The sequence below is a fragment of the Mus musculus genome, chromosome 13 (assembly GCF_000001635.26).
Source record: "Mus musculus strain C57BL/6J chromosome 13, GRCm38.p6 C57BL/6J".
NCBI lineage: Eukaryota > Metazoa > Chordata > Mammalia > Rodentia > Muridae > Mus > Mus musculus.
In genome coordinates, this window is record NC_000079.6 from 21,465,140 (window position 1) to 21,478,828 (window position 13,689).

Sequence of the window (13,689 nt, forward strand, 5' to 3'; positions counted from 1 at the left end):
TTACGTGCAGCTCAATATGAGGTCTTCCTTGGAGGTGAGATTTCCATGCTCTGCAACCATCTTGTCCCCTACACCTTTACATGTGTTTTTATTTCTAGGTGGCTCTAATCTACCCTTCGGAAGACTTAAGCACACTGGATCTTCTGCTTTCCCTCTTGATTTATGGATAAACCCTGTGTCCATTTCAAACAGGATTCATCCCATAAAGCCAAGTTTTTCTTTACAAACGTGTCATAAACACACACATTTTAAAATTCAAAACCGCAGCAGGCATTTGTTGGTTGTCTATCTTCTCTGCCTAACATTTTCCGATAGCCACACCTGTCTATGTAGCATCCACATTGACCATCCCTGCTGTGCTCATGAGCCAGCTATTCTGTTCACCAGGCAACGGCATTTATTTTAAAGTGAAAATTTGTTTAGGATACCAAGTCAGAAATATTCTTTCTGGCAGTGACCTTGGAAGACCTACAAATAAGGCACTGTGGTGAGGAGCTTGGACTATACAGCCTATAGAGGGCCTACTGGGTGCTGGTAGCTGAGAGCAGGTGCTCTTGAGGAACTACCCAGGAACCACTTTTCTCACTGTGGTGAAACAAGTGGAAAACATAAGATGGTATTGAGGTGGTGGGAATAGATAATTTGCAGAGCAGTCTTTGAGAGATGTTTATTATAGTCTGCTTGAAGTTGAGACATGATTGGAAAAGATGGACTTGGTGCTTCAGAAACTGGGCAAGGCTGCCTGCCAACGAGCTCTTCGCTCCTCTACCAGGGTGGGTCACTGTGGTTAATGAAGAACTTTCAGAAAATCCAGTGCTTCTCAGAGAATTTTGTTTTAAAAATCCTTCTCTGATATAGTGACAATAAATACTTCACTAGGACTCAGTGAAGACACATGAAAGAAACATGCATAAAAATCTGAAAGTGAATGACCCCCTAAGTAAACTACTGTAAACCCACTTCAGTATGATTGCCTTAAGTTAGTGGTGGATAAAGCTTTCAGTAACTTCCAGTAATATAGGCAGAGAAGAAACTATTCTCAATATTGCTTCTAGGAGGAAATACCTCAACCTCTTAATGATTGCAGATAAACACAATATACATATTTTTATATCTATTTTCAGACTAAACTAGGTTCTGATGTTCAAAATGAACTCATCTCTTCCAGAAAGTGGTTATAAAAGTTCTATTATATCAGTAATTTCAAGAATAGTATATATTAACAGATTACCAGAATATTGTTAGCACTAGACTTGTATACCATTGGCATTTGCATATATGCATACCATTTGGGTCAAGCCAGTGATCGCCCCATTGGTACTAAGTAGGAACAGAGGAGAGTGTGGCCCAGGGTCGGATGAAGAGCACTCCTATCTCACTTTTACAACATACAGCATTTGGTGCTACTTTCATCTTATGAAGAAACAGCATTGGTTCAAAGTGGAAAATGCCCAGTCCCTTCAAAAAGAAATGTTCTTTCAAGAGATTTGGCAGCTCTTTTGTTTTAAAAGGGAAACCACTTTAAAGAAAACAGAGCCATAGAAAAGGATGGTGGGAAAAAGTTCAAGGTGTATTAACATCCTGCTAGAAACAGTTTCCCAGACTTTCCAGTTACAAAATTCCATCTCCTTAAACAAGTCTGCTAACTACAGTCAGAAGAACACTGCCCACTGGATCCAAATAGTTCCAAAACGTTCAGCTTCTTGGGCATTGCTCTTACGTTCTTTTTGTCCGGGGACAAATGACTCCAAAAATTAAAATCCTCCTGACGGGGTTAGGGGGAAATCACCGTAGCAGATGGGGGACTAGGCACTTTTCAGTTTAGTAGTACTAACTTCTATTTTGCAAAATACAAACTTGTATATGCACAAAAACCATGGAAGGATACAGAGACTTTTTTTTTTTTTAGGGAGGTAAATCATGGACTGAAGTGACATTCAACTTTTTAGTCATTTTTCTGCAATGTTTGTAAAAAATTTTAATGACATCTCAAAAAGTGCTTTTTACTAACACAGTAGGTACAATAGCACTGGTAAATGGTAAAACCATTTACTATTACTTTGGCCATACAAAGCCTTTGTTGTTAAACGTCCCACAGTGAAACAAACAGGTTGTCACTTGTCATCTTTCCCTTTTGTCTTTCTGTACACCATTTCTCGAAAGCTGGCTAGGATCTTATTTTCTCTCTTCCGCCTCTCTTCTTGGTTAAAGGATGCAAGGGCTCGTTTCTCATCAGCACTGTAAATCTGGTTCTCTTTACGCAGTCTTACAGCCTCCATTCGGCGATGCCTGCTACCACTCATGACGTAACCTGAACATTCAAATGAGGCAATCTCTTCACTTGTCAACCCAATTTCACCTCTTCGTGGGATACGCTTCCCGGCTTTTACATATTCAGCCATTGCTGCACCTTCACCAGGAAGCAGAGCATGGCCATAATTCAAAGGTTTCTCATCTTGAGAGGTGTGTATCACAGGTGCTTCTGGGCCTATTAAATCCATGCTCTCTGCACTCATCGACTGTTCCATCCACGCATCTTCTGGCAAGTCCCTTTCTGAAGCTTTGCAGCTTATGTCATTGTATTCTTTTTTAGTCCTCTTCTTCTTGAGCTGTTTTGCCCGATGTTTCTTTTTCTTCTCTTTCTTCTTGGTTTTAACTTTCTTTTTATCACTATCAGAGCTAGAATGACAGTCTGAACTGCTGTCATAATATTTTTTATGCTTCCTTTTGGAAGGCTTTTTCTTTCTTTTTTTCTTTGTTGAATGACTGGTCTTTGTCCTTTTTTCTTCATTGGTGAAATCTGAACTGCTACTCTTCTGATTCTTCACCTCATCTTCAGCTGGTGTATGTTCATCAGAATCTGGCTCAGGAATCTTGGGTGACAGTCCCCATACCTCAGGCGCTCCCAGCTCTCCAATCCTCTCTCTTTCCTTCAGCCTCCTTTGCCTATAACTCTCCTCCTTTTCCTTCTCCTGGTCCTCAGCCCACGAAGGATCTCCCGCATAGTTGTGGTGGTAACGGTATCCACCACAGATGGGAGAGGAAGAGCAGGCAAGCGTACGGATCCCCAGCGGTAGCGGTCGTTCTCCAGACCTGGGGCGGCTGATGGGATGCAGTGGCCGGACGCCCTGAGCACCCCGCGGAGGCTGGAGCCCCTCAGGACCGCTGAGGAGAGAGCCGAAACCGCCTCCCCGAGGTGATCGGCTAGTCTGTAACGCCGACGGTGGGCTCTCCGAGAAACGTCGTCGTTTCTGAGAGCCCAGAGTGTCCTCATTAGGGCGAGATCGGGATACAGGCGACATGGTCCGCCTTCAATCAACCACCGCGGTGGCGGTTATTCCAGAAGTCACAACACAGAGAGCACGCAGCTCCCGCACAACCCGCACACAGCGCAGGCGCACTAGAGACGGGCGGGCTGTAGGCGGGTCAATTCCGGGGCGTAGCCCGGTGCAGCCCTAGTCCGAACCGTGGCGCTGAGCCTCCGATGGAAGCGGGAAGCAGCCCAGAGCCTGCGCAAGAGCCCTCTTCAACCTCTGGGGCGTGGACAGTCACTTCACTTCTCACTATTTACATTCCCCACCTTGAGCCCCAGGGGAAACAAAAGGAATTATCATTAATGAGTCCTGCTGTCTGTCTGTATTGCTGTGCTTTTTATTTTTTCGATACAGGTTTTCTCTGTGTAGTCCTGGCTGTCTGTCCTGAAACTCCCTCTGTAGACCACGCTGGCTTGGAACTCAAGAGATTCACAGGCCTCTGCATCCCGGGTACTGGGATTAAAAGTGCTGGCCACCACCTTAAGGCTATTTGCTTTGCTTTTTTTTTTTTTTTTTTTTTTTTTTTTTTTTTAATATTTTCGTTATATACATTTCAAATTTCAAATGCTATCCCGAAAGTTCCCTATACCCTCCCCCCGCCCTGCTCCCCTACCCACCCACTCCCGCTTCTTGGCATTCCCCTGTACTGGGGCATATAAAGTTTCTATTTGCTTATTTTTAAGTGGTGCATATGCTGGCTTGGAACTTGCTAGGCACCACTCAAGCACCAAGATTAAAGGTTTTCATAAGCAGAACTGTGATGGATAAGAAAACTTAACTCTGGACCAGGCATCGCTTAAAATAGCTGTTGATTCGCATGAGTTCCTAGCAGCCTGCATCCTCCACAGAATGAAGCTACTGCTGCGAGATAAGAACGAAAGAATGGGGCGCCTGATACGAGATAATTGGCTTTTGTAACCCTCTTTCCCTGTGGGAAAAGGGACGAGCCGTTTTCTCTATCTCTGTGTAAGGGAGCAAAGCAAATTTCCCACACAGCTGCGGATTTCATATAAGGGAGATAATTGTAATGTCCACCTTTATGCTTCCCATTGCCCTCTATGTTTCCCAATTTGGTCATAAGATTGAGTCCATCTTACTATCAGTAAGAATAAATTTATTGATTTTAATCTAAATTTGGGTTGCGTCTTTCAGTTTTGCCCAGTGGAGTAGAACTATGGAACACAGACATCTCTTCCTTTAGATTTTTGTTAGATCTTTTCTTAGAGTCATATGTTTACCACCGCATGGCTCACCATTCCTTTTCCATTCCTGTCTCCATCTTTTCTGCTGAGTTAGTGAAGGATTCCTATTGCCTTTACTCCAACTACCTGCCTCGATGGGACTTGACAGCTGCCTGGTGCTGCTGCAGATCTGCAGTCCCAGCAACTAAGAAAACCCAAGTAATCATGAGATTCTGCATCAAAGAGTGTTGGGTAACTGCTTAGAGTATGCCTTGCCAAAGGTTCAGTTGCTGGCGACTTAGCAAACAATCCTGTTCCTCTCTATTGGAAGCAAAACCTAAATTACTTCTGGAACTAAAGTTTGAGTTTAAGTTTCTGAGCTAAGTGAATTCCAGAGCATTATGTTCGCAGACTTCTGCTCCAGAAACATAGATTCACTAGTTTACAAGGTTTCTCTTTAAGGACATTTCTTCAGAAATCCGCCACTTGCAGTTACCTTCTGAAGGTACTTTACATCCCATAACTTTTTTGTTTTTGTTTATTTGTTTTTTCGAAACAGGGTTTCTCTGCGTAGCCCTGGCTTTTCTGGAACTCACTCTGTAGATCAGGCTGGCCGCATACTCAGATATCTGCCTGCCTCTGCCTCCCAAGTGCTGGGATTAAAGGTGTGCACCATTGCCCGGCTACACCCCATAATTTAAAACAGCAAACTTTCACGTAAAATAATAGTTCCCTAATCTGAAAAATGGAAGCAGGCACTACAATGTAGCAGGCAGGGCTCATCTGAAAAACTCCCAAAATAAGGTAAGTCAGAATTTAGAAATGATGTTTTGCTGAAGCTGTGCCTGTTTTCTTGTTTGTTTGTCTTTTAAAAAGGATTTTAGTGATTTATATGTATCTGTGTGAGTACATACCATTTGTATATACAGAAGAGGATGTTGGAGTCCCAATAACTGCAGTTACAGGTAGTTGCAACTTGCCTGATGTGGGTGCTGGGAGCCAAACTCAGGTTTTTCAGAAGAGCATCAAGTACTCTTAACTGCTGAGCCATTTCTTCAGCCCTCTGGTTTTGCTTTGTTGTTGTTGTTGTTGTTGTTGTTGTTGTTGTTGTTGTTGAGATGTCTAAAGTCTCAGGTAATCCAGACTGACTTCACATTCTCTAGGTAGCCAATGCTGACCTTGAATTCCTGATCCTCCAACCTCTACCTCTCAACTGTTTGGATTATAAACGTGTTACCACACTCGGCTCTGACACTAGGACTCCTAAACAATAAGATGGGACAGAACATAATGTCCTAATAATATCTTTCATTTGAAAAAAATATTTTAAAAATCTAGACTCGGGGGCTGGAGAGTGGTTCAGTGTTTAAAAGCACTGGTTATTCTACCAGATAACTGGGTTCAGTTCCCAGCACTTACGTGGTGCCTCACAGTGCTCTGTGCTCCCATTCCAGTGATCCCAGTGCCTCTTCCTGACCTCTGTGGGCATCAGCTTTGCACTTGGTACACAAGTATACATTTGCCAAAAACCTATGAACATAAAATAAGTCTATAACAGTTTCTCTGCCTGTACTTCTGTTTATGGCCCGATTATTTGTTCTTTCAAATTTACATGTTGAAGTCTTATCACCAATGTATTGGTGTTAGGAGGTGGGGCCTTTTGGAAGTTATTAGCATGAGGGCTTAGCCTTCATGGCTGGAATCAGTGTTGATTTAAAAGAAGTTTCAGAGAGCTGCCTTGCTCCTTCCATAGCTAGATGGTGCCCTCACTTGTGGCTTCTCAGGTTCCAGAACCAAAAGGAGTATATTGCTGTTGTCTATAAACCATTCAGTGTAAAGTATTTAGTTATAGCAATCCAAAAAATAAGACTAAACTTTTTTTCTGTCATAACGTTGAAGAGTCCTGTGTGACCATTTTGTAAAGTGTCCTACACGTTCATCTGATTGACTTGTGATATAATTCAGGGTAATATTGACAGATTGTGCTTGTGGTATTACAGTGTTGAATCAACAGGCACTTAATATCAGTTTATCCCAGTATGTATTCATTAAGAAATTCCTAACAAGCAAATTAAAGAACAAATTAACAGCAAGGGTAAGCTGGGATTAAGTTCCCTTCCAAATTGCTTTAGTCTGCTTTTCTAGATTATATTTAATGATCTTTGCACACAAAACACTATAAAGGCAATATTTTACTTTTCTTCAATTAACACATTTACTAATGAGAATCATTTGCAAAAATGAGAAAGAGTTGATATGGAGTAGTGTTTAGTACCTGAGGTTGCTAAACATCAAATGGGGATTATGTCTGTACAGTGGTTAAAACCATGCAGAAAACACATTTGCATTCTGGCTCATCCGCATGACTTCGAGCAACCATCAGTCTCTCTGTGCAGCATCTACTGCTTTGCAAGTAGGGTTAAGGCCATCTTACCTAACTTACTGGATGAGAATGTGAAGATTGTCCTAGAGAAATTTGTTTTGTGTTGTTTTGTTTGAGACAGAGATTCCTGTAGCCCAGGCTGTATGGAATCTCTGCAACATGGATGAGGGTGAACTCCTGATTTTCCTACTTGTCCTTCCCAAGCGCTGCAACTGTAACTAATTTTCCTTTTTTTTTTTTCCTTTCTGAAATAGACACATTGTTCTTAGAGTTTTTATAACCAGCTTCTGTTATGCTCCTCCCTGCTCCCCTGTTAAGGTCTTTTGTAAATTGTAGGGGGAGGTGCTGATAGTGAGGTCTGGTTTCTTAATTTATTTTTTAAATTATTTATTTATTTTTGACTTGGTCGATAAAGAAGGCAGGTGCCAATTGCTGGGCAAGTGGTGTAAGTGGGACTTCCAGGTCCTAGGAAGAAAGAGAGACTTGAGGAAAGAGAAGGAGCTTTTTCTGCCAGACTTTGAAAGAAGAATCACCATATAACTATGTAAGATCTTGGGGAAACTAGAACTGATTGCCTCCGCCACTAGCAGAGGCTAGCTGCTGTAGCCTAGCTGATAAGGTTAGGGCAAGAGATTCTGTGTCCAACGATTATATTATCTGGCAAGTTCTAAAATAATAAAGCTGTCTAAGTATTTTCATCTGTGGAACAAAGGTGGGCAGAGAAAGAGAAGCCAGGATGGTAGCTGGCAGTTTGGCAAAGCTAGCTGGGAGGAACAAAAGAGAAGGCGAGAGAGCCTATGGAGCGCAGACAGCAGCTCCCTCCAGGCTTTACGGGTTGGGGGATGGTGGAGATAGATCCTGGGCTAAGCTGGATGGAGCAAAGGGAACTGAGAGAGAGGTCAGAGCGTGGGCTGAGCACCCTGGTAGCATGATTTTAAAGTTACACTCAACAGATGGGGGCCAGTAAATTCTCATTGTAATAGATGATTTCCTTTAAGGGGTGGGTGAAAAAAAAAACCAGGATATTCTTTAGAAGGATTTTATTTTTAAATAAATTATGTGTCTTTGTGTAGGTATGAGTAAATACTTCCATGCAGATGCCTGCGGAATTCAGGGGTGTTGGATTATTTGGAGCTCAAGTTACAGGTGGTTATGACTGCCTGATGTGGGTACTGGTAATCTAACTCAGGTCTTCAGGTAGAACAGCACATGCGCAGTGAACAATCTCTCCACAGCTCCAGAGACAGCACATTTGGAAGAGATACAGACTCACAGACTCAAGCCTCGAGGATGCCTTTCTTCTTGGTTTAGGAAGAGCAAGAGAGTTAAGAGTAGGGAAGGACTGAGATATATGGATCCTAATCACTCCTGGATACGTTAGCTTCTGAACGTCTTGTCCCTGGAAGACTCCTGTTTTCAGTGTGCGTGCGTGTGTGCGTGCGTGCGTGCGTGTGTGTCTGTTCATGGCATATGCCTTTTGTATCTGGTGTCTTACTTTACTTCCTACGCTGTGATAAAAATATAACAAATAGTATCTTGGGAAGTGAAGTCAGGAACCCAGTGTCAGAAACTAGAGCAGAGACCATGGAGGGACACTGCTGACTGGCTTGTTCCTCATGACTCCCTTGGCTTGTATTTTTATACAACCCAGGGCCACCACCTCAGGATGATACTGGCTGTAGTGGTACAGGCCTTCCTACATCACTCATTAATCAAGAATGTGCCTTTACAAACTAACATACTAGAAATCTGATGGAGGTGCCTACTCTATTTGGTTTCCCAATATAGCATATCTGGATACCAGTTTCTGTAGGGAGCTATAGATAATGAGACCTTGGTTTACACTGACATCTCAACTCTCAGTCTAATACTACAGGATGCATTGTAAATGCTTTCAATATTTACCACTTCCAATAGAGTAAATTATTCTAATATCTTTAGTATACTTACTTATTTGATTAATTAATCCTACTTAGAATTATCTTCACACAACCTGCAATTGGACTCAGTTATCAAATGATGTGACTGGTGTGGTAATTAATTTGTTGGATTAAGGTGTGCGTATGTGTGTGTGTGTGTGTGTGTGTGATGTTAGCATAGCTCACTCAGCAACATGCTTGCTGTGAAAGACGAGGACTTGAGTTTGATCTCCAAAATTGGTGTAGGGTTGGGTTTCCGCATCCACTCTGCCACAGGGCTCCACAGCTTGATGAGGTGGGACTTGGGGAGTTTGACTGCACTTACCCCACGCTGTTGTGGCGGGTGCTGAGCTGTAGGGAAGCCCCGATGTGGGGAGCCGCACTCACATTTGCCATTACAAGATGGCGCTGACAGCTGTGTTCTAAGTAGTAAATAATCTGCACATGTGCAGGGGCAGTTTTCCCGCCATGTGCTCTGCCTTTCTCGTGATGACAACTTGGCCGATGGGCTGCAGCCAATCAGGGAGTGACACGTCCTAGGCAGAGGATAATTCTCCTTAAAAGGGACAGGGTTCTGGCACTCCCCCTCTTCTTCCTCTTCGTCTCTTAGTCTCTTCCTCTTCGTCTTTTCCTCTGCTCTCTTCCTCTGCTCTCTGCCCCTCTCTCTGCCTCTCTCTCTGCCCCTCTCTCTCTCTTCCTCTCTGCCTCTCTCTGCCGTGCTCTTCCTCTCTTGCTCCTGAAGATGTAAGCAATAAAGCTTTTGCCGCAGAAGATTCAGGTTTGTTGCGTCTTTCCTGGCTGGTTGCGAACTCGCGTAAGACCCCAGGATACTGCTCGGGGGTGGGAAAGCAGAGTCTGATGCACGGTTCCAGGGGTCCCTGAGCCTTGGAAGAGACTGGGACCATGGAGTTCCCAAGCTCTTGGACACCCAAGTGCTGCTGAAAGTCGTGGAAGAGCTGAGAACAGAATCCGGGAACCATGGGCTCATCTAACCCAGGGCCAGGGTGGGGGTTGGGGGTGGGACAAAGCTGACCAGCAGGTGATTGACCTTGGCTTGATGGCAGCAGGCTTGGGCTTGGTGGCGGTTGTGACTGGGAGTGCAGAGAGGCCTTCTACAGGAGATTAGACAGCGGCTCAGCTCTGTAGGCGAAGGCCTTCTCCATGGCTCCCCACAACAGATTCTGATGAAAACGGACAGTCTGTGGTTCCAAATCACTTATTGCCATAGTGGAAAGTAGATGTGTAAAACCATACCCCACTTCTCAGTGTGAGCCTGAGATTAATTAAATACCTTTTGCAGAGAGGAATGTCTGGGAAGGAAAGCTTATTGGCAAAGCCCTCCAGGCCTCTAGGTACCTTATTAGAATGGCCATCTCTGTCTTGAGCCTATGTGACCCAAGTCATGTCCTTTTCCTCATCTACATGTGGAGGGGCTTGGGGTGATGTCCTTACGTGACTGGTGGCTACAAATCTATGGGGGGGGGGGCTGTGGCTCATGACAGAAGCCTGGTACCCGGGAACAGGAAAAGATCATACCATCCTTTCAGGGTCTCTGGGGCTTCTAGCCTTAGCTCAACCGAGGACCAGGCTACCTTTCATTGTCCACTTCCCCACACACTGGTATAAAAAAAATCTTGTAGTCTTAGTGCAGAGGAGGTTGAGATAGGTGAATCACCCAGGCTCACTGGCCAGCCAGCCTAGGCTACATGGTGAACTTCAGAGCAATGGAATTTGAAATCCAAGGATTTTCTGTGGCCTCCACAGTCAGGATCATGTGCTCAAGGGTATGCATCCACACCTACTTCCCAAATGAATAAACAACTTGTGGTACTAACCAGGACACCTTTGAATGTGTCTGTGTTGGCGTCTCCAGGGAGGACTGTCTGAGTGGAGAAGAAGCACGGTGATGTGGGTGGTGGCACTGTCACATAGGCTGGAATCACAGACTAAAGAAAAGGAGAGCCAGATGAACATCAGGCTTCCTCTTTCCCTGCTTCCTGATATGCTAGGATGTAGACAGGACCAAGTAGCTTCATGCCACTTCTGCTGCCATGCTCCTGCCATGATGGATGGTGGTACCCTCACACTGAGAGCCCAGATGTGTCTTTCTTAAGTTGCTTGTTGTCAGGTATTTATCACAGCTATGAGAAAGCAACTAATACGTCTTGTATATTAGTTAATTGTGTGATACTGTGGTGATATTCCTGATATTGGAAGGAAAGACTTATTTGGTTCATGGTTTTTAGGTGGATTTCAGTCCATTGTTGCAGGAAAGGGATGGTGGTCATCAGAGGAGTCAGGGGCTCTGCACATTTTAGATTTCTAAGAAGCAGAGAAAGGGAATACATGAAGGAGCCAGAGAAAGTCATAGCCCCTAAGGGCAAAGCATCAAAGACCCACTTCCTCCAGTTAGGCTCTGCCTCCTCTTCTTCACCCCCACCCCGGTTATGTCATCCTATAATGAATCCATCAAGATGATATTCAGTTTGTGGGGTTATAGCTTTTGTGACCAGAGTATAGAAGGTGTATGGATTTTCCAAATCCACTCAAATGGACAGGATTAATACATATCACAACAGCTTAAACCAGAATGGGGCCTCACTCTGGTCTGAGCTGCCATCTCCTTTCCCATCTCTTTTTAGCCCTACTTAGTAGCTTTTGGACTGAATTACTCACTAATGAAGTAAGGCAGGATCTTGCTTAATTAAAAAGAAAATTGCCATGGAAGTGTTTTTTTTTAATTTTTAAAAAATTTTTGATAACTGTACAAAGAACATTACAATGGATCTCCATATGCCGCTCACCCAGCTTCAACAAATATCACGTTTGTGTTATTTTATGGTACCTTCTTTTTTTCCCCTTAAGTTTGCTTTAGCAAATCTTAGACATTCTATTGGCTCATCCATCTGTACAAGTATTTCCATATAAAGTTCTAATGAATAACTACAAAAACTGACAGAGAGACAGGAAAGATGTCTTAGTAGTTAAGAGCATTTGCCGTTCTTTTGAAGGACCCGTGTTGGTTAGTTGTTTTTGTTTTTGTTTTTGTTTTTAGACTTGACAAAACTAGAGTTGTCTAAGAAGAGTGAAGCTCAGCTGAAAATATGACCTTATCCGATCAGCCTATAGACAAGTCTGTGGAATTTTCTTGACTGATGATTGATGTTGAAAGAAACCCTCACTGTGCATGGTGCCATCTCTGGACAGGCAGTCCTGGGAAATACATGAGAGCAATTCAAATAAACCAGGGAGCAAGCCAGCAAGCATCATTCCTCTAAGGATTCTGCTTCACTTCCTGCCCTGACTTCATAATGGTCTGTGATTGGAACTTGTAAGCCAAATCACTTCGTTCCTTCCCAAGTTGCTTTTGGTCATGGTGTTTAGCACAGCAATAGAAACCCTAACTATGACAGGAGCCGAGTTCAAGTCACAACTGCCTGCAGCCCCAGGTCCAGGGGACCTGACGTCCTTGTCTGGTTTCTGCAAGCACTAGCACACATATGGTATTCACACAAACACATAAATAAAAATAAATCTTATAAAAACCATAGTACCATTCTAACAGTTAAGTTTCCAATAATTGCTTAGTATTCCTGAGTTCTAGTTTTCCCCAATGTCTTAGCTGTATCTTTTTACAGTGTTATGGGAAGCTTACCAGAGATGATAACTGAGACACAGTGTATATACAATCAAAGTCTTTATTCCAGCCAGCTGGGACCACATCCAAGTTTTGGGGGTGCATCTGGATGTGGCCCCCAGTGTCCAGAGCATGGGATTTTTGAGTGCAGAGACTTCATCAAGGCATCTCCCTCGGTAGCTGTAGTGGAGACCACAGGACAAGCAGTTCAAAGCAAGCAGTTTTAAAAGAATTTAAGACAAGCAGTTAGACAGCCGCAAAGAGATTCCACACAAATAGGCAGCTAAGATAAAGGCTTAGCTGGAGGGGTTTCCTGAACAAATAAGCAATTTCAACAAAGCTTAGGTAATTTAGCTAGGGCATTCTGATCATCCGTTCCTAGAATAGCACTGGGTAGTTTTCCATGGGATTCTACAGGAAGATCAGATTCCAGTTAAACCTCGAAACAGCCTCAGCAAGAATATCAGATGGAGGAAGCTTGCACCACCTCACCCATCACAACAGTTGTTTGGTTCTAGTCATGGCCGAAGTAAAGTTTGTCACGGCACCTGGCAGATCGGTCTATTGAGTTTCTTTTAGTTGATGACAGTTCACCTTTCTCAGGTTTGGGAGTGCTTGCATCTAACCTTTGTGTTAGTGTGTCAGCCAGGCTGTAGAGAAACAGGAAGAAATGAAGTTGGAATGGGATGTCCATGGGGTTGGGGACTAGAAAGTTTCTGGAAGTGCATAGAGGGAGTTTGGATGCTTGTAATGCACAAACTTTTTTGCTGAAGAGCTGGAAATCTCTAGTTATTTGGATAGGTGCCATAGTAGACTATACTGGCTCTTTACTGCCTATAGTGTCTTAAGAAGTGGTGGGAAGTAGGATCTTGAGTCCGTGTCTGGAGGATTCTTCTCTCAAGTAGTTTGGCCTGGAGTGGGAGGAAAGGGAGCAGCAGGAAGAGGACAGGACCAGGGACAGACAGGCCCCTTCAGACAAGTGAGTGTCCTGCTTCTTTCACGGTTTCTAAGACATACCAAATTTCTTACCTTTTCCCACCTGCATTCCCCATTCTGCAAAGTCTACTTGCCAGCTGAATTTTCGAGTCAGCACTGTAACAATTATGAAGGCAAGCTTTAGATCAGAAAGAACCAAGGGTCCCGGATAACTTACTTCCTCTGCTTAAACATATACTCCTGTGTTACCCATAGTCTACAATCCTTTCCCCAACAATAATGGGTTAATTTGGAAAGAACCACAGAGAAGCGCATCCTA

The 13,689-nt window shown here is 43.6% G+C and overlaps 1 protein-coding gene and 1 long non-coding RNA gene across 2 annotated transcripts; both read right to left on the bottom strand.

The window, feature by feature from the left end:
- Window positions 1–1,907: 1,907 nt before the first annotated feature.
- On the bottom strand, window positions 1,908–3,362 carry Nkapl (NFKB activating protein-like). The gene has a single exon (NM_025719.3). It carries the CDS (start codon window positions 3,300–3,302, stop codon window positions 2,115–2,117), a length of 1,188 nt encoding a protein of 395 aa, NP_079995.2. The 5' UTR covers window positions 3,303–3,362; the 3' UTR covers window positions 1,908–2,114.
- A 9,115-nt stretch (window positions 3,363–12,477) lies between these two features.
- Gm40828 lies at window positions 12,478–13,686 on the bottom strand. Its single transcript, XR_873159.3, has 2 exons — window positions 13,464–13,686; window positions 12,478–13,084 (listed from the first exon to the last, which is right to left on the bottom strand). It is a non-coding gene; the product is annotated as a predicted gene, 40828 (long non-coding RNA).
- Between the last annotated feature and the right edge of the window lie 3 nt (window positions 13,687–13,689).

Coding starts and splice junctions, on each gene's coding strand:
- Nkapl (NM_025719.3), bottom strand. CDS start 3,302: ATGTCGCCTGTATCCCGATCTCGCCCTAATGAGGACACTCTGGGCTCT.